We start from the raw sequence: 21,183 nt of genomic DNA, 5'->3' as shown, positions 1-21,183 counted from the left end.
TGTACAATTAATCAGAAGATGACACTTAACCTAAATCTATCAAACTTAAATTTTTCAAAAAAAGCCTAACTACACCAGATTATAAATAAAAATAAAAATAAAACAAAATTGAAGGGATGGCTAGCCCACTTGGGGTGGCCGCGTAGCCACCCCCATGGCCTGGGTGGCTCGCCGGCCACCCCATAGGCCATGGGGTGGCGGCTAGCCACCGCGCGGCCACCCCCATGGCCTAGGGGTGGCGGCCGGCCACCCCTTCAATTCTTTTTTTTTTTTAAATTAAAAAAATTAATTTTTTATTTTATTAGAATGTAATCTAGTGTTGTTGAGTTTTTGTTTTAAGTATAAGTCTAATGAAATTAGCTAATGTGTCAGCTTCTTATTGGTGGCACAAAATGTGACTTTTGTGCAACCTCCTTATATAAGTTATTTTCATAATGATATGATTAACTTTTATAATTCAATTATATATTATATGGATACTTATAATCATAGATATAATTACATATAGTATACCAATTAATTATTGTTACTTAATTTTTTTGAGAAATACTTAATAATTAATATACATTGACTTTTGTTAATTTGTTACTTAATAAATAATAAGTAATATACTATATAAGTTATTTTTATTAAATTAATATACATACATATATTTATTAATTAATATGTATATATAATAAAAATATACGAGTTGCGTTAATAAGGGAGCCAAGTTTTATACGGATATGCATCGTTTAATAATCACTACAAAAAACTTAATTTTTAGTGACTACCCAATGATGTTTTAAGGTCCAAAAATGGTGTATCGCTACTAAAACTCTAGTAACGTGCCTAAAATTAACATGTCACTAAAGTAGTAATGTGTCAATTGTAGCACATCACTAAAAAAGGGTGAGTCACCACTTTGGTGATGTGTCAGTTTTCTACATGTCACTAAAATTCAAAAAATTATTAAAAAAAATATAATTTTTTTTACTGAATTTTTTTATATATTATTATAAAAACCACTGTTATATTACAACCTTTTCCTCCCATTTTCTCAGCAACCATTCTCAGAAGACTTCATTTAGACCCAAAACCCAAGTATCAGAATCCGCAGAAGCAGCTGAAATGCTCAAAAGCCACGCCCTTTGGGTTGTCTTCCTCTGCCAAAAATAGAAACCCCATATAAAAATCCAATCTTTAAAGCAAAAGAAAAGAATACCAAAAAAGAAGAGTCACGTTCAACACATACAACAACAAAAAATAAAATAAAATCTATGCTCAAAAGAACATAGCAGAGACTATGGGAATTTGAAGCTTTTACCTTGAATTACGTTGGGTATGGCTGCATTGAGTTTGACCAAAACGTTGCCAGAGGAAGGTAGCTTGCGGGTGGTGAGATCACTGAGATGGCTGCAGTTTTTAACTTGTGTGGTTGCCCAAACGATGGAGAAAGTAGCTTCACTTTCAGTTTCTTTCTTTCTTTCTTTTCTGAGCAGTTTCAGTTTCAGTTAAAAGAATGGAAAAGTTAGACACACTGCACAAAACAGGGGGGTCTTGGCGTGAGAGGTTAAACCTCAAATTGATGATCATCAAACGAAAACCCAAACCCCAGCATGACAAAAAAAAAAAAAATTAAAAAAAAATCAAAGCAACAAAAATGTACATACCAGTGGGAGGAGGCGGGCTGGGTAGATTGAAAACGAACCGCCGGAATGCGTGGAGCTTGGGTGGAGGAGGCCGGCGTTCGTGAGAGATAGAGACAGAGGGGGGGTGTGCTGTGCAGAGCAGAGGGGGGAAGAGAGAGAGAGAGGGGGGCAGAAATTAAAAGGGGAAAATATTTTGCAGCAAATTGCTGGGGAGGTGACTGCGTGCTGGGAGAGGGAGAGAAGAAGAGAAGAAGAAGAAACAAGAGGAAGAAAAAAAGAAAAAAAGAAAAAAAAAAAAACAAAGACTATATATATATAGTGACGTGACGTCACCACTTTGGTGACATGCCAATATTTGACCCATCATAATTGTTTTTGTTGTTGTTGTTTTTTTTTTTTGGCTTATTTTTCTCCGGCTCTTTGTGAGATATGCTATGGTGCAATAAAAAGACTAATTTTATCCCATAGAAGTCCTAGGTGGCAAGAGCTCACAGGCCTATCGGTGAGTGGAGCCACAACAACTATAAATGAGGCCTGACCTCTTCTAACCTAAGACTTTTATAAGCCAAAAATAATTTTTTTACTGCACAATAACATTTCTTGTTTTGTTTTTTTGGTGACTTGTGAACATTAGTGACGTGTTAGTATGTCACTAATTGAATATAATGATTTTTTTTTAAAAAAAAAAAATTAAAAATTAAAAATAATTTAGTGACTTGTGTAGATTCACACGTCACTAATTAGTGACATGTGAATATACACATGTCACTAATTAGTGACGTGTCAACATGCACACATCACTAATATATATATATATATATATATATATATATATATAAAATTAAAATTTGTTTGACACGTCACTAAAGTAGTGGCCTTTTTTTTTATTTTTTATTTATTTTTTTTATTTTTTTTTTATTTTTTTTTATAAGTGGATCAAGTTTAGTTTCGTGTCCACATATGGCTTAGTTAATAATCGAGTCGAGCTCGAGCAAGCTCACAGGTAACTTTGTTCATTTGCAACCTTAATTTACAGTTTAAAAAAATAAAATAAAATAAAAAATATTAGTGTCAAATAGAAAAAATATGAAAAACAAAATATAGATGCCTTTATCTTGAAAAAATGTATACATGAGATATATATAATCAGATTATATTGAATATTTTGTGTTCGTAACTCTTGCTCCATAAGTACGAATGAAGTAATGATACAATGCACGCGGCGTGCGTGGCACGCCCACGCACGCCAGTGCAAATTTTTTTTTTTTTTTTTTTTTTTTTTAAAAAATAATAATAAAATAATTAAAAAAAAAAATTGTGCCTGTTGATGCACGCCAGGCGTGCAATGTATCATTACTCGTACGAATGTATTGGACCATTGGTGAAAGCACCCTAAAATCATTTATCTTAAGAGGTTAAGATTGTTGTGGTTGGGTTGGCCTGGTTGGGTATGGTATTTACTTTGATATTGAGCAACAACATATGTGATGGAAATTAATCTAAGGATTTTTTTTTTAAAAAAATATATATTTTAACATGATATAAAGGAGATAGAATTTTGAGTTTTTTTTTTTTTTTGTAAGAATGTTTTGACTTTTTTTTGGGAAGAAAGGAAAAATAAAAGGGGTTAACAAAGGGTTAACAGTGTTGTTTTTTTTTTTTTTTTTAAAAAAAAAATTCCATTGAAAATAATTTAATTTACCTATTACTTTTTCATTTATGGGAAAAATCAAATCACGTGGTTTGGAGGTTTCATCAAAATGGATTATTTTATTTTTTAAGATAATAACAGTGCTTGAGAAATAAGGGTATCGTTGGATAAATAATCAGTGTATTGGAGTAAATCCATGATTCTGATGAGGACAAGAGGGAGTGAGATTTTGTGATAATGAAAATTTAAAGAAGATTTATTGTCAATATGATGTTAACAATATATTATGCTAATATTTCGCTTTTTGTTTAAAATAATATTATATGTTTCATTTGAATATTTGTTAAATTTTTTTGGGCTTTAGCGAACTTTCGGTTTCATTGGTTTTTTTTTTTTACTTGTTCACACAAGAGGGGAGGAGGGAGATTCGAACTAGCGACCTCTACTTCATTAGACGTGATCTCAGTTAATTGAGCTACCTCTTGAGGACCTTTCAGCTTCATTGTTGTTTTGTTTGTTATTGATTGTTACTTTCTTTTATCTAATGGATTTAAAAGTTTTGTGGTTTTTATGATCCCCCATTGTTTTTTAATATCTCTAAAACTCCCCACCCACATCACCAATTGAATTCTCTTGCAAGAGGTAGTTAAATTTGTGTATCATTTCACCCATTTTTCGTTTTCTTTTGACAAATAAGTTTTTTTTTTTTTTTCATTACCTATTAATTTGATAAATATAAGAATTTGGGATCTAAAACAAAAAAAATTATCCTCTCCTTAATCTTTTACACTCTTTTGATATTTTTTCCCCATTATTATCATAATTATTTATTATTGTTGCTGTAGCAGGATTTGAGTTATTTTTTAAACTTCAAATTCCCTGATTAAATAATGGCTGTGCGTTTAAATTTAGTGGTAAGCTAACCATTTGTTCATTTTTATTTCAAGACCAATTCATATGTAATACAATTTGAACATTTTTTTTTCTTTTATTAATTAGAAAAAAAAATACAATTTGAGCATTTGCGTTGTTCTTTTATTTTGGACATGTCCGCATAAGAGGAAGATTCGAAGTAGTGACATTTTTTTCATTAGACGTGGTTCCAGCTGACTAAGATTTGCATTGTTTTAAATGGTCTCTCAATGCTTTTCTTTTTCTTTAAAGGTTTATAAAAGTTTTTTTTTTTTTTTTTCCTTCCTATCATTTTTAAAAACAATGTGTATGAAATTTACTTTGTTTAAGGACTTGAAATTTGATCATTTATAGAAAATTACAACCAGTGAAATTAAATTCGAAATTTGAAACATTTATTATTAGGGTTAAATACTAAATTAGTCCCTAGGGTTTCACAACTTTATTTTTTCCCCCCTGGGTTTTCATTTTTATCACAGGAGGTCCCTGTGGTTTTGATAAGTGACCAAATTAGTCCATCCGTTAGTTGACCGTTAGTTGACCGTTAAACTGGACACGTGGACCAATCAGACGTCGACACGTGGCACATATATTAATTTTTTTTTAATTAAAAAAAATGTTTTTTTTTTTCAAAAATATATTAAAAAAAAAAAAAAAAAAAATCGGAAAAAACTGGGGGTGGCCGAGCCACCCCCTTGGCAATTTGGGGGTGGCTCGGCCACCCCCTTTGGCCATGGGGGTGGCCAGGCCACCCCCATCTGGCCGGATGGGGGTGGCCGAGCCACCCCCTGGGCAAGGGGGTGGCTCGGCCACCCCCTTGGGCCCCAAGGGGGTGGCTCGGCCACCCCCTGGTGCCCAGGGGGTGGCTCGGCCACCCCCATCCGGCCAGATGGGGGTGGCCTGGCCACCCCCATGGCCAAAGGGGGTGGCCGAGCCACCCCCAAATTGCCAAGGGGGTGGCTCGGCCACCCCCAGTTTTTTCCGATTTTTCTTTTTTTTTTTTTTTTTTTTTTTTTAATATATATTTTTTAATTTTTTTTTTAAAAAAAAACATTTTTTTTAATTAAAAAAAATTAATATATGTGCCACGTGTCGACATCTGATTGGTCCACGTGTCCAGTTTAACGGTCAACTAACGGATGGACTAATTTGGTCACTTATCAAAACCACAGGGACCTCCTGTGATAAAAATGAAAACCCAGGGGGGAAAAAATAAAGTTGTGAAACCCTAGGGACTAATTTAGTATTTAACCCTTATTATTATTATTTAAAAAAAAAAGTGGTTTTTTTTGTTGGGAAAACTAAAGAGTGAAATCAGAACACAGCCAACGGCTAGTTGGAAACCTAAGGCCAAACCGACTTAGGAATCCTTCATCGACTAGTAATCCTTCACCGACTTAGAATCCCATATATATACATGAACCGCCATAGTTTGCAAACTAAACCCAAAAGTCGTCTCAACTTTCTCAATTCTTTGGGAGCAAGATGGTGAAGGTGAAGCCAGGAAGAAACGAGATGAGTGGAAGTTCTGCAAAAACTTCTGGGGTTACAAAGAGAGTCATCATTTTGAAGATCCGTAAGCCAGAGGAGCCGAAGAGGTTGGGTAAGATTTTAAAGTTGGCGCCGATCGACCCTGCTGCGGCTTATCGTGAAAAGGTTCGCAAAGAACTGGAGCTGGCGTTTTCCAGAGTTGCGAATGAAGCCGATGAGGGCGGCGTGAAGCCGGATGTGACGGCGTGTGATCCAGTTCGAGTTGCCGCTTCTGTAGAGTCGGCGATGTTCAGGAAGATTGGTTGGTCCAATGGGATTAAAAAGGCCAAGTACCGATCGATGGTGTTCAACCTCAACGACCCAAAAAACCCAGATTTGCGGAGGAAGGTACTTCTTGGACAGATCAAGCCGGAGGTGCTTGTGACCATGACGCCGATGGAGATGGCAAGCCAGAAGAGGCAGCGTGAGAATATCCAAATTCAATTGAAGTCACTTAGCAGATGCTTGCATGATGCTGACTTGAAAGAAAAGGCCTCCACCGACATGTTTCAGTGCAGCCGGTGCCGGGAGCGCAAGTGCAATTACTATCAATTGCAGACCAGGAGCGCCGACGAGCCAATGACAACCTATGTCACGTGTGTAAATTGCAACAACCATTGGAAATTCTCATAATAGTCATCAACACTTGTCAAACATCAACGAATGGATCGATGATTTTGAACTCACTCTTGTCATGTAATTAAGTTTCTGCTAAATTGTAATTGAACTACTCTTTCTTCTTCTTCTTGTCAATGTTTCTCAATTGATCAATTCAATTGGGTGCTTCTTGATACTTCATTACATATCATATATATATATATGAAACTTCAATTCTCCTCTGTATTCTACTCTGTTCTTGCTGAAAGCTAGCTGCCTTTGAGAATATTAATGCTTGCTGACTTGCTGTGTGGGAAGGCTAATTTGATGTTTGGTCTGTAAATCATCAGATCTCGGAGGAAACTGACTGTTGTAAAATGTCAATATGAGCAGGTCTTATAATGGTGGATTATCAATATGAAAAGCCTCAATTCAATACAACATGCATAATGCAAATATGGTGGACTGCACATGTCTTTGCATGCTGAACTGCAAAGCTTTCAATTGACATAGAAACATCGAGTTTAATTAAATACAACTCACGTTTAGCATAAATCTCATTCACTTTCTTGAAGTCTTCCAAGTCAGCTAACCTGCAGAAACAATGACAAATATACTTATTTCTTTTGCAACATAAATTCTGGGATACAGAGGAAAGAGTTGAGGAATTCATACATAATTGTTGTCTTAATTTGCACCACCAGCTTTCAGTATTTCCCCCATATTTTTGAGAACCTGCAATTTTTCCATTGGGTTGAATATGTTTGGGGTAATTACTTTTTCCTCCCATCAACTATAACGCATAGTCACTTTGCCCCCATGAATTGACAACCTTATTGTCCGACCCTATCAAACTACCATTTTGTGCAAAAACTCTCATTCTATCAGTCAAAAGCGTTAACTCAGACAGTCAACCCGTTACGTGCATCCTACATGCCATTTTGAAATGACAATGCATTGTAGTTGATGAGGGCAAAGTGACAATGCGTCGTACTTGATGGGCGAAAATGTGAGATAAAAAATTTCAAGATGGCATGTGAGGTATATGTGACGGGTTGATCGCCTGAGTTAACGTCTTTGACTGATGGAATAGAATTTTAGGCACAAAATAGTAGTTTGATAAGGTCGGACAATAGAGTTGTCAGTTCATGGGGGCAAAGTAACAATACGTTATAGTTGATGAGGAAAAAATGTAATTATCCCAATATGTTTAAAAGAGTCTGCTTTATAATTTGGAAACAAGAGTCATCGAGAGAACCTAACTACATATATGACCAACATCAACATGTCACGAAGGCTGATCTTAAAAAGGCCAATGTGACACATCAGACATATATAATTTCTAGTTTTTCTTACAATATTCTGCTCAGCGTGATAATACAGTGATATATATTACAAGGTAAAAACTAAAAATCTGAGAAGTGAAGAAATAAACAAAAGCTACATTCACACAGAATGCATCAACATTTCTCAATAGGTCTATGATCTACATGTTCTCCCCTTGCCCTTGGGACCATATAAGAACTATTTATCTTCTCGTAGATAGCGGTTGATCGGTTCGCATCTATGGTTGGATCTACTCTTCTATACGATAAACCGACATCTCGTACCGCCACCACGAAACTAAGTCTTGTAATTTTTTCAAGCCCCCCGTGCCGTGAGTATGATGAATGAGTGGAAATTAAAGATCTTTGTAGAAATCCTTATTTAATCCAACCAAAGAGTAAGTATCTTAAAAAAAGTCGATGGAGGTCGAGAATTCTAATTCTTTGAACCCCTTACCTTGTCATTAAACCACCCTAGAAAAACCTTCTCCTTGAGAGAATTCACATTAAACTCTTCATATTTGATTTGATTTTTTTTTATTATTATTATTTTAATTTGAATAAAAACACCATTTAGCAAGCTCTTTAGTCAAATGTTAAATATAACTCTTATCATAATTGTCTCCAAATGTAAAGAGCCCGAAAAGTAAAAGTTAGGGTAAAGTCCACATACCCCCCTCAAACTACCACCCAATTGACAATGTTCTCCCTAAACTTTTAATTGTGACAATGTCCCCTCCAAACTATCAAAACATTGTCAATGTCCCCCCCAAGACTAGCAATAAGACAAAAATACCCCTATAGATTTCTCAATAAGACAAAAATACCCCTATAAATTTAAAAAAAAAATTGATTTTTTTTTAAAAAAAGAAAAATTTTAATTTAAAAATAATATTTAAAAAAAAAAAATTTTAAACAAAAATTTTTATTTTATTATAAAATAAAACGGAAATTTTTATTTTTTAAAAAAAACTATTTTTTTATTTAGTTTTAAAAAAAAAAAATTTCATTTTATTATTAAACGAAAATTTTATTTTATTTTTTAAACGTAAATTTTTATTTAAATAAAATTATAAAACAAAAATTAAAATTTTTTAAAAAAACGAAAATTTTCAATTTTTATATATAAAAAAAAAGAATCGAAATTTTTTTAATTTTTTTCTTATAAAATTGATTTAAAAAAAAAAAAAAAATTGGCCAACGTTTGGATTTTTTGTTTGTTTGTTAGTTTTAGGTTTTTTCTAGAAGTTTTTGTTTTTGTTTTTTTTAAATTTTACTAAGGGTAATTTCGTCATTGGGGGAACATTGACTATTTTTGGTAGTTAGGGGGGGACATTGTCACAATTGAAAGTTTGAGTAAGGGTAATTTCTTGGGGGAACATTGACTATTTTAAATAGTCAAGTTTGAGTAAGGGTACTTTCAATTGTCACATTGTCACAATTGAAAGTTTGAGTAAGGGTAATTTTTTTTTTTTAATTTTACTAAGGGTAATTTTTTTTTAATTTTACTAAGGGTAATTTCGTCATTGGGGGAACATTGACTATTTTTGGTAGTTAGGGGGGGACATTGTCACAATTGAAAGTTTGAGTGGGACATTGTCAATTGAGTGGTAGTTTGAGGGGGTTATGTAGACTTTCCCCTAAAAGTTATCTTTTTTTTTTTTTTTAATATTATTTCCTTCTTTGGTGGCATTGCGTTTGGTTGGTTCATTATGTTTGCCCAAACGGCTGACCAATTTCGTTCATCACGCAACATTAATTATGTGGCTGCAATTACGCATGAATTGAATGCCCATCACTAACGCACGAACTGAATCCTTATTACGCTTGAATTTTCGAAGAGAATAACTTGACTTCTATAGGGTCTTGGTACAAACCAAGGCCTTTGTGCCCTCCAATAAAAAGGCGACACATCAACGTGGAACACTATAACAAAAATTTGGTGTTCCACCTAACCTTTTTTCTAGAATACCTAAAACAAAACACCTTCTAGAATAAACTTTTCATATTTTTCTCCAAAACCACTCCAGCCGGTACAGAGAAAGCCGGAGATGACGCCGTCTGGTACAGAAAACGCCGGGTAAAAACGATGCTCTACCTCCCTCTCTCCAGTGCCCCTCTCTCTCACCGGTGGCAATAAAGAGAAAAATTTCTTTGCCACCGATGCTCTCTCTCCCTCTCCCTCTCTCTCACACACACACTGGCAGCAGAGAAAAAATTTCTTTGCTGCCGGTGCTCCCTCTTTCTCTCTCCTTCTAAGATTAGAAATTTATCTATATTTCTCTTGCATTGGGAAAAATCGGGACTTGGTGGAAAGGAAATTGGGGATTTTACTGGGAAAATTTTGTTGGGTCTAGTGGGATTTGGGATAATTTGTGGAACTTAATGGTGGGTTGGTGATAATTTGGGGGTTTTGGGCATAATTGTTGGTGGGTTTGTGGGGGAAATGGTATTTTTTTTGTGCGATTGTTGTGCTTGGTTTGTGTTGATTAGGGTTTTGGGAAGGATTGGAGATTAAAGTTGAGGCTTTTTGTGGGATAATCTCTGGCAGATAGCGTGTATTGGTGGTACCAATGCTGGGTCGATCACAATTAGTGTCATTTTTCGTTAAAATCTATGTTGTCGCCGGTGAGAGAGAGGAGAAAAAATCTCTGTTGCCGCTAGTGAAAGAGAGAGGGGCATCAGACAGCGTCATCTCTGGCTTTCTCTGTACCGGGCGGCGTCCTCTCCGGCTGCAAGTTGGTGGCTGGGGTAGGTTTGGAGAAAAATATGAAAAGTTTATTCTAGAATGTGTTTTGTTTTAGGTATTTTAGAAAAAAGATTAGGTGGAACACCATATTTTTGTTATAGTGTTCCACGTTGATGTGTCACCTTCTTATTGGAGGGCACAAAGGCCTTAGTTTGTGCCAAGACCCTACAGAAGTTATTCTCATTTTCGAAATGTCTTTTTTTTTCAAATCTGATTTTGTTGGAATGCACGGCTACAACATTAATTGATTGATTACCCATCACTCAATGAATTGAATGCGTGCATGTACAACATCATGATATGCCATACCAGCTGGGCATTAAAGTTAGTTTCATGATAGTTAGTTTTACCAATAAAAATAATATTCAATTAAAGTAGATAAATATTTAGAGAGTTGGATGTTTAGGGGTTTTGAAAAGTGACTAGCTAAAGCATTAAAAATAGATTTTTTGGAGTTAAATTTAAATTTTTTTTGAAGATCTACGAATCAAAACTATCTCCAACAATGTTCTTCGTCATCATCTTCAAGCCAGATTTACTGTTGAATTTTCTTGTTATGAAGGAACTTGGTGAGGCCATGGAGGGAAACCTCAGCATCTCTGCTCTTCATTAGCTCTCCTGCAACTTCTGCAGGGGTGACTTTAACCTCCATTATGAGCCCTTCAATTTCTTCGAAAAGTTGATGATGGGAAATTTTATGGTAGTTGAAGGCTAATTGCTTGAATGCAGAAACTGTACAATATGACATGTGAATGTGCATGTCCATGCGACCTGGCCTCAACAGAGCAGGGTCGAGCCTATCTTTGTGATTGGTCGTGAAAATAATGATTCTTTCATCCCCACAGCATGACAAGAGACCGTCTATAAAGTTGAGGAGCCCCGAAAGTGTCACCTGTTCAGTAATAAAAACAAACATTAGATATTCATGAGATTGTCAATTTTCGACACGACCCACGAACTTGTAACAGATTATGATTGAGGAGTCTAACCTGTTTAATTAAATAGGTCGGATTAGAATTCACCTATAAAATCTTATACTCATACCTCGACAGTCAACACGACCCGAATCGGATACGTGCAATGACGGATCTGGGGGGTGGCTAATGTAGGCCATGGCCCCCCAACACCAGGGAAAAAAAAAAAAGTATTTATAGTTTTTTAACACTATTTGCTAACATAACACAGACCCAATATGAAATTAATAGATTATAATTGAGTGATATAACATGTTTAATTAAATGTGTTAAGTTATGATTGGCTTGTATAGTCTTAGGGTGCGTTTGACATTGCAATTTCATAGACAAAAACTGCAATTTTAAACCAAATTGCAAAAAATAGATAGTTTGGGATTGCTTTTCAAAAAAATTGCGATTTAAAAACGTAGAAAATTTGTGTTTTCAAATCGCATGTAATGAATTACTTTTTTGAAAACGCACATTTTTTAAAATGATAAACTGGTATTTTGCCAAACGCTTAATTGCGTTTTAAAATCGCACTTACTAAAATCGCAAACGCAAACCGACCCTTATACATGTATCTTTACATGACCCGAACACAAATGCGAATTGTTACCCCAACACTAACCTGATTATCACCATTATTCCTTGGTTCGTTCTCTGATTCTCGGTTCTGCAGGTTGATAGTGCAGTCGATATCCTCAACCACAAGTATAGATCTATTGGACATGCCAAGCAACAGAGCCTTCAACTCAGAGTTGGACCGGACAGCAGTTAAATCCAAGTCGTAGATGTCATAGTTGAGGTGATTAGCCATGGCTGCAATCAAGCTCGACTTGCCGGTGCCGGGAGGGCCGTATAACAAGTAGCCACGTTTCCAAGCTTTCCCAGTTCTTCTTTAGAACTCCTTCCCCTTCACAAAGTTGCTCAAGTCATCCATCAATGCCATCTTAAGCTTCCAATCCATGGCAAGTGTCTCAAAGCTCATTGGGTGATCAAGAATTATTGCGTTTGAGTTCCAGCCATCATATCCAACGGTGTAAAGCTTCATAGCCTTGCACTCATCGTTAATAGCCTTTGCTCTGTCCAAAATGTACGGCAAGTAAGAATTCAGCACCTTCTCTGTGTGTTTCTGGTTGAAGGTTAGCTCGTAGGACCTGATTTCTAGACGTAGCTGCCCACCGACATCCCTACGACGTTTAGAAGTAGAACCAGATGATTCAATCTCTTTACAAAACAATTTCCAGCAAACTTGAAGGTCTTCAAAAATGTCAACAATCTCTTCATCTCTGTCGACAGTAACGGCTAGTTTCTTCTCCTCCTAGCCTTGGTTCACTTTGATTCTTTTGACATGTGGGGTCACTTTGGTGCCCAAGTAGGCATGAACAGCCTCAAACACCTTGTTTGTCGAATACCCTTGAAACTCATCTATCACAACTGTAAATTTTGCAGAGAATTTCCGGGAAATTTTGTTGATGGCAGAGAAGAAAATGGTTTGAACTTCATTGGGAATGAAATCGTTGGCAATGCTTCGAATAAGCATTGCCGTGACAGCCACAGACGCCGCTGCTGTCAAAAGTTCTTTTGCATTGGACATGTTTATTAAACTAAAGGATTGAGAATCAAAAAGAATAAATGGTGGTGGAGTTGATGGAAATTGGCTTTTTGCTTCCCCTGAGTGTCCTGAACAAGTTTTTATAGCACAAAGACTTGCGTTAGAATACATTTGGTGGTCTTTGCTTCACCTTTACCATTCAAGTCTACCATTTGAAATTTCATTGCCGTGCAGCCCATGATCTTTGTGGTTTGAACAAGTCATTAGGGAAGAAAGAAACTAGAAGAAAAAAATGTATGGTTAAATAACGACCGTTAGAAAAATGACTGTTGGAAAAAAAAAAAAAAAAAAAAAAAGACCGTCGAAAAAATATAATCCATTAAAAAAGAAATAAAGAAAAAACAATATTGAAATGGTATAGAGAAAGAATAAATAGTCGGATGTAGAATGTATTTTAAAAGCCATTAACTAAAGTAGATAAAATAGTTTTTGGTTAGCTAGTTTAGACAGAAATATGGCTAAGCCATTTGACAGGCAAGGGGGATTGATCTTTTGACATCAGCTCCTAGAAACTGAAGCTTCTTCTCGAAACTCTCATAACCCCTGTCAATATGAGCAGTGCCAGTTATCTCTGTAGTTCCTTCTGCTGCCAATCCTGCTAATACCAGTGACATCCCACCTCTTAAATCAGTTGCAACAAGCTGAGAACCACGCAATCGGCTGCAAAAGGAGATCTGAAAAGAATCACCATCTAATATAACTCCAAGTTGAAGCAAACATTACAAAATCATGGTTCAAGACAATGTACCTCCCTTTCTCTTTCCCAAAAACTAGAGCAGTGCTCCCACAAAGCTGAATTCTTGCCCCAAGCTTAAGCAGTTCTTTTACTACTCCAAAAGAGAGAACAAACATGAGACATATAGCTCATGGCAGAAATTAAAGCATTTGTGCAGTAAAATGAGCTTTTGAAGTATGCAAAAGAATGAATATTTGGGACAATGATGCATTAACTATGATAGTCATTCTTCCATCTAGACTCTTTTCATTAAGCATTGTCTTAAAGAGACAGAAAAATAAAAAAGAAGTTTGACATTGGATGGCTCCACATTTTGTAGATAAAGCACAAAGCACCAGACACATTTGTAAATCACAATGCTCCTCCAATCTTATAGGCAAAACATTCTTGGAATCATTTTCCAGTTTTCAATTAGCATATTCAGTTCTAGACAGGGAAATATGAACTTGCATTTGAATGCCCTCTTCTTAAACTTGTGCTCACAAAAAGATAAATGATGAACCAGATGGCGAAGACTTATATTCAATGCCACTCCATATTTGACTAATTTACAACATACCATGACCCATACGTTTCTCAAAGACAAATTCCTCCACGGTACTAGAACCACTGCATGTGGTGAGTAAAGCCATTGTTTGAGGTTGGAGATCTGTAGGAAACCCAGGAAATGGCCCTGTCTTAAAATCAAAAGCTCGCAAATCTTCAGTGACATCTGTAGAGGCAGCTGAAATCTGGCATCCCAAATAATTAGTAAAGCATAAACATCAAACAAAATGGGAATAAAAAACAAAGAAAATTTTATATACCTCAAAAGTTTCATGGTTGCACTGTCTGACTTTGCAACCAGCGAGTGAAAGTTTGTCTATCAAACATTTTAGATGGCAAGGAATGACAGGTGACATTGAGATGCAAGAGCGACTAATTGCAGCAGCAAGCATAAAGGTGCCTGCTTCAATGCGGTCAGGTGAAATAGGACATTCACAACCATGCATTTGACACTTTCCCTTGATAACAAGTTTGTTACTTCCAGCTCCTTCCACACATGCCCCACTGTCAGTAAGAAAACGAGCAAGATCAAGCACTTCGGGTTCCTGTGGTGAAAAATTGGGCAAAGAACTCACTTCAATATTCTATTTATTACATTAGACAACAATCTTTGATGCCCTTCCATCATTCTCAAAATCACAATCTAGAAAATTTAGTGAGATTCTTAATGCCATACTTGGGCAACATTTGAGAGTACAGTCACTCCATCAGCCATACATGCAGCCATCATAAGAGTTTCAGTTGCCCCAACACTGGGATAATCAAGTTGGAATCGCCCCCCTACCAATCCTCTGCCATTTGCAGCATGTGCTTGAACTTTCCCATCCCTGTAATGTTGCACAAATATTACTTAGTTGATTATTTGCATAATTCACAGAGCTTGTAAATTCCAAAGCAATAAGATTCACTTAACTATAGGTTTATTGTTAACTAGTATGTCCCCTTTTTTTCTTTTTTCTTTTTTCAAATTTCTGTTCCTTTGTGGCCTTATCCAGCCCTGCTTTTATCTTTGATGGGAACATAATCAGCAGTTTGGGAAAGTAATAGATTTGGGGAAATCTGTTTGGGCTTAGTACTAGGATTTGTGGATCTAGAGTTTAGAATTTTAGATCCTACTAATCTTAAGATGGGGATAGAGAAAATAGACATGAAGAATTCTACTCAAAGTGAACTGTAGGGGTACCCTATGCTCTTTGACATATAAAGCATTTCCCATCCTACTAATCTTAATCTCCATCCACCCTAACGATCTCATCACCTTATTCCCAACCCAATTCTCCACTTTCTAAGATAAAGCCAACAGTAGATCAATTAACATGTATGAATAGAACCCTCAACCTAAGATACCAGTTTTGTCCTCAATCTTATGCATTTGTGGTTAATTTTTGCTGCTATTCATCTTCCAAACTCCATTATAAATTAAAACAATCGGTGCCCAAATTAACCTATTTTTAGTGTGAACATTATATGACACACTGAGAAATGTTCATAATGAATTAATTGTCGAGCTCATTCATTAGTTGCACCATAAATCATACCCATCAAAAGAATTAAATCATAAACCATCTTACAACTAAAGAGAGTTCACGTTTGATAACCATCACTTCAATCCTCGAGCTATTCCTTTGAACTCCTTAAATTACAGTGACAATGTAAGAAACGGACTATTGGGAACCATCAAAACGTTTCCCTTTCAAAATTCTGATTTACCAACAAAAATATTTTATCCCAAAACAAGAGTCCCAGAACCCTATTTAATTTTTTTTTTTAAAGCAATTAAACAGTAACAATATTCTAGAAATCATAATCATATATATAAGTAACATAATATTCAAGAAATTAAAAACCACTATCATAGCATTATACATTGCAGAACATAATAACAAGGAGTCACAAACTTATCTCAATTCCACAACGGCACCAAGAGCGCGAAGCCCACGAATGTGCAAGTCCACCGGACGAGCCCCGATGTCGCACCCGCCGGGCAACGCGACGGTGGCCTCGCCGAACCGTGCCAGCAACGGTCCAATAACAAAGAACCCAGCTCTAATCTTCCGAATCCCATCCGAGCTAGGCTCCACGGACCGGACCCCGTCAGTGTTAACCAAGAACTCGTCGTCACAGACTTCGATTTGGGCGCCCAATGAGCTCAAAATCGAAGCCATTATTCGAGTATCGGAGACATTTGGTACGTTGGTAAGCTTGGAAGTGCCCGAGCAGCAAAGGGTGGCGGCGAGAATCGACAATGCGGAGTTCTTGGAGCCGCTTATGGGGACGTGGCCGGAGAGCTTGGAAGGTCCGGTGATGGTGAGTTTGGGGTCTGGGGTTTGGGAGAAAAGAGAGAGTGGGTTTGAGAGTGAGTGGGAATGGGGTTTCAGGGGTTTAAGGGGGTTGGAGTGTTGAAGAATGTTGCCATTGCCGCCATTCTGGAACGTTGCCATTGCCGCCAACTCCAAGCCTTTTCAAAATGCTTGTGGCAACATTTAAAAATCCACTCCGGGAATGAGACGGAAATAGGGCTTCTTTGAAGTTTGACGTGTAGCTGTGTGTATTTATTTATTTTTAACTTTTTTCCTTTGGGTATTTCCTTACGTAGGACTTTTCTTTTCTTTTTCTTTTTTATTTTTTTGGAAAAAGCTAATTAATAGGTTCACTAGGTTTCCTTTCCTCATGGTTTCTTCACTATAATATATTTTAAGGATGAATTCATAATGTGCGAAGACCTTTCTTCACCACATAATATAATTCTATGTATTTCAAATGAAATAGATAGTAACCATTTCATAGTTAAAATTTAAAGTTTATGCATTTAACTGTGTACATAATGTTAATATCGGCACGTCATCTAGAAAATGTAAATCATGTACACGAACTTCAATTTCAAATGAAATTGGATCATTGTCCCTTCCCTGCTCTCTTATAGGGAACAATGAATATGAGAACGTTTATACCCAAAATACTCTACCCCAAGATTTACTATTAAGAAATCTCAATGGGTGGAATCTAAACCAACAAGTTTTGTGGGTTCTTAGCTTAGTTTGAATCAATGCATCCAAGTGGTGTTAGAAAAATATGAAAGTTGGGATATATACAATGACTGTTGGAACAATACAACCTCTGAAAAAAAATGTGATTATTGGCAAATATGACATGTTAAAATAATTTCCATATTAAGCCTAGATTTAGTTTCCTTGTGGGTTTGTAATCAATTCCTTACTTTTTTTAATATATATATATTAATCCCCTCCGCCTACCCTAGCATCACCAGCCGCACCGTCTTTAGGGCATGTTTGGATGTACGTTTGAAAAGCCTAAAAGTGCATTTAACACTCAAAAAGTCCGTTTGAAAAAAAAGTACCCGTTCGGTAAAAAAAATTGAATGCTTTTAAGGATCTAAAAAGTCTAAAAATTGCCAAAACCCACTTTTGACAAAAGCTTAAAAATGAAATTTTTGCCAAAAAACATTTTTCGACTTAAAAGTTCTATTTCTCAAACACAATTCCAAGTGGTTAGTTGGAAAAAGCCACTACTCACTACTAATTGCACCGCCCTAAGCAGTTAGTGGAGGCTAGCGGTTATTAACGGTTAATAACCGTTCGTCTATACTATCCTAAAAGATGTAGAATAAATTTGAAAAGTTATTTTTTTTCCCTTTTCCCCCTCTCCCGCTTTGATTAAATAATAATAATAATAAATAAATAAATTGAAAAGTTTTTAACTAAAATAGAAAAAATAGCATGGTTAGCTAAAATGTAGATAAAATTCTAGACAATCAATAATCAAATGCAAATGCTAACTTGTAAGCATGCAATGTAGTTGCTTGACAATTAGTCAATGACATGGGGTTTTGTCGTGGACTAGACTTATGATTAGTTATACAAAGCTTTGAGACGAACTGCATTGACTTTGGAGTATAAAATGGAGATAGCAGTCTTCGTCTTTCTTTAACTCCCACCATTTTTTGTCTGAATCCAATCTGTCCCTAAATTTTTGGGACAATGTTAAAAAATTATTATGTTTAAGTTAGTTATCACCAACTTGACTTCTGTCATGATTTATATGCGTTTATGTCGTTTATTTTGTGATTTGGCAATGGAATAGATCATGACATTTGTTGTCTTAATGGTGTTTTTAAAATCCGCGGTTTTAAATTGCACGTTTTTATGTCATTATTTTAAATTATATGTTTTGAAATTGCAAACCAAGAGTAGTTTAGCTATGCATTCTTGTTTCACTGGTGGATATCTAAGCTCATCATTATGTTATTTTTAGGAAAAAATTTACAAAACTCCCCAAAACTTTTAAGCGTTTTGAATTACCCCCCAAAGTTTTAAAATTTTCAATTTTTTGCGTTGTCCTCGCTCCTTTAGGATTTTCCGTTAAATTTTGTTAAAATTCTCAAAATACCCTTATTTTTTTTATATAAAAAAAATAAAATTGCAAAGATTTAGGCGTATGTATTTTTTTTTTCTTTTCAAATTTCATTAAATCTTGATCAACGCTGGAATCTTTGCAATTTTTTATTTTATTTTTTATAATAAAAAACTATGGTATTTTAGGAATTTTTACAAGATTTAATGAAAAATTCTAACGGAGGGAGACATTGCAAAAAATTAAAAGTTCGATATTCTAAATTGAGAGTTTTTGAACTTTAAGAGAGTAGTTTTAACACGTGAAAGTTCATAAGGAGTTTTATAAAGTGGTAAAAAAAAACCCCCCAAATTGAACTGGGAACTCCAATGTTTTTCCTAGTCCATTAATGTCATTTGAATCAAAAACACTATGACATCCGATTTATAATTTATTATTATTAGTGTAAAAATATATAATATAAAAGAGAGAACAGAATTTATAGAGAGATTAAGAGTGGTGAACAAGAAACGTCTCTACAATAAATAAGAAAGTAAATAAACATCAAGGAAACTAAATAACTCAACAATTAATACAAAGGCTATTAATTTACACCAATGGAAAAAGATTAGCTGTTGCTTACATACAACATTTAATGAACAAGAACCATCCAAAATGGGTGAAGAATAAAATAAAGAACGAGTCTCTCTCCCTCAACAAGCCTTAAAATAACACCTCATTAATTACCATACAAAATTAACCACTCCACCTTTCTACAACTCTCTTATAAATTAACCACTCTCTGCTTCATCCAAACACAGCCCAACACCAAGGGGGGAGGCAAAATGGCGCAGGCTCTTGCGGTTGCCGCCCTCTTTGCCACCATCTTTTGCCTCTCAATATCCCCCAGCCTTGCACATAACTCCGACACATTCTCTGTTGAAGGAAAGGTGTACTGCGACACATGCCAGGTCATGTTTGAGACCAAGATTAGCGAGCCCATTGCAGGTAATTAAATCTCTTGTCAACAAAACTTTCTCTCAAAACTTCTTTTGGGGTCCCAAATCAATCTACCAAAGGCTAAGTAGTAGTTTTCAATTCATTAGCCTAAAAATTACATTTTTATTTTACAATACCGACGTAGCAATTTCAACATTAACTTCATAAAATGTACGTAAACTCCCGGTCGATTGACTAGGGGTCGATTGACTAGGGGTTTTAACATGCTCTATGAGAACTTGTGGTACTACATGTTTATAGAAGGCTAGGGGATATGATTGCCACAACCAGGGGGCGGAACTAAACTTTTAGGGCAGATGGGTGAAAAAAAAAAATATATAAAAAAATTTAATTTTATAGGGATTATCTCATAAAAACATATAATTTTTGAAGCATTTTGAAAATTTTGAGGAGACTACTCCCCGCAATACTTGTTATGGTTTCGCCCCGGGCCACAACAGTCAAACAATTTGGGCACTGATGTATATATATTTTCCATTAACTAGATAGATTTCGTTCATGTCTGCTCTGATATGGGGTGGCCGAGCAGCTACACCTCACCTATAATGGTGGTAACACGCACGGCCACCTCTATAAGTCGAGGGCGGCCTTGTAGCCACCCGTCTCTTTCATTGAGGGTCGTCATATGCATAACCGCTCTTCTTTTGCAGGTGCTACGGTTCGCTTGGAATGCAGAAAGCGTTTCGGCGGCGGCTTGACATTCTCGGTTGAGGGTGTGACCGACAAGAATGGAAACTATAGTCTTCATGTGGAAGGAGATCATGAGGAAGAGATATGTACCCTTTTGCCCATCAAGAGCTCTAGGCCTGACTGCAATGAACAAATGGCTAATTATGGGAAAATAGTAGTTTCTCTTACCAGCAACTCCGGTGTATCCTCCAATGTTCGCTACGCCAACCCCCTTGGGTTCACGATTAAGGAAGCTCTCCCCGACTGCGTTAAAGTTCTTACTGACATGGGTTTCTTCCCTTCTCATGATTAACTGAAAAAGCATGCACCTTAATTTCCCTCCCTGCATTACTAAATCATTGAAATGTGTTCAATTGTAATGGCGGTTGTGGCAAACAATTAATATACAATAATTTACTTTCATATATATTGTTACACTTTATGTTCTAATTTCTTCTGTTTGTCGCTGTAAATTAGCGAGTGTTATTCGATGTATCTCACTCCAAGCGGATCTCGCATAGGTTGGACTCATTGTCCACGTCCAATGCACGATCTCACCAACTAGGCTACCGGAGTCTCCTTAGAATTTTCACGCTTCAAGTTTTAGGGTTCTTGACGGTAACCCTATAGACTATGTTATGGCAAAGCTCTCACTCAATTGCGCTTGTCACACTCGAATGCAATACAAATTTTAGGTCTCGTTTGGTTCGCGGAATGTCTAGTCAATTGGAAAAAGAATAGATATTACTAAGAATAGAAGAGTGTGTAACAGAATAGTTATTCCTATTCCTTAATTTGGTAACAACACATGCAAAAATTAGAATTGAATCAAAATTATGAAAACTCCCATATTATTATTATTATTTTCAAGCTCATAAAAAAATTAAAAAACCTGA

The 21,183-nt window shown here is 35.9% G+C and overlaps 1 protein-coding gene, 1 non-coding gene and 2 pseudogenes across 2 annotated transcripts; 2 read left to right on the top strand and 2 right to left on the bottom strand.

The window, feature by feature from the left end:
- The first annotated feature begins 5,679 nt into the window (after positions 1 to 5,679).
- Positions 5,680 to 6,357, top strand: LOC132174457 (transcription elongation factor TFIIS pseudogene; annotated as a pseudogene).
- A 4,573-nt stretch (positions 6,358 to 10,930) lies between these two features.
- LOC132174458 (protein HYPER-SENSITIVITY-RELATED 4 pseudogene) lies at positions 10,931 to 12,948 on the bottom strand (annotated as a pseudogene).
- A 396-nt stretch (positions 12,949 to 13,344) lies between these two features.
- LOC132175640 (uncharacterized) lies at positions 13,345 to 16,760 on the bottom strand. The gene is made up of 6 exons (XR_015911744.1): positions 16,133 to 16,760; positions 14,925 to 15,075; positions 14,509 to 14,793; positions 14,262 to 14,433; positions 13,715 to 13,793; positions 13,345 to 13,626 (listed from the first exon to the last, which is right to left on the bottom strand). It is a non-coding gene; the product is annotated as an uncharacterized LOC132175640 (transcript).
- A 2,652-nt stretch (positions 16,761 to 19,412) lies between these two features.
- Positions 19,413 to 20,714, top strand: LOC132176542 (anther-specific protein LAT52). Its single transcript, XM_059588781.1, has 2 exons — positions 19,413 to 19,606; positions 20,269 to 20,714. Exons 1-2 carry the CDS (start codon positions 19,444 to 19,446, stop codon positions 20,598 to 20,600), a joined length of 495 nt encoding a protein of 164 aa, XP_059444764.1. The 5' UTR covers positions 19,413 to 19,443; the 3' UTR covers positions 20,601 to 20,714.
- Positions 20,715 to 21,183: the final 469 nt, after the last annotated feature.

This window comes from Corylus avellana, chromosome 3 (genome assembly GCF_965113065.1).
Source record: "Corylus avellana chromosome 3, dhCorAvel1.hap1.2, whole genome shotgun sequence".
Lineage (NCBI taxonomy): Eukaryota > Viridiplantae > Streptophyta > Magnoliopsida > Fagales > Betulaceae > Corylus > Corylus avellana.
Note: the sequence above shows the minus strand (reverse complement) of the source record. Positions and strands in the feature narration are given on the sequence as shown.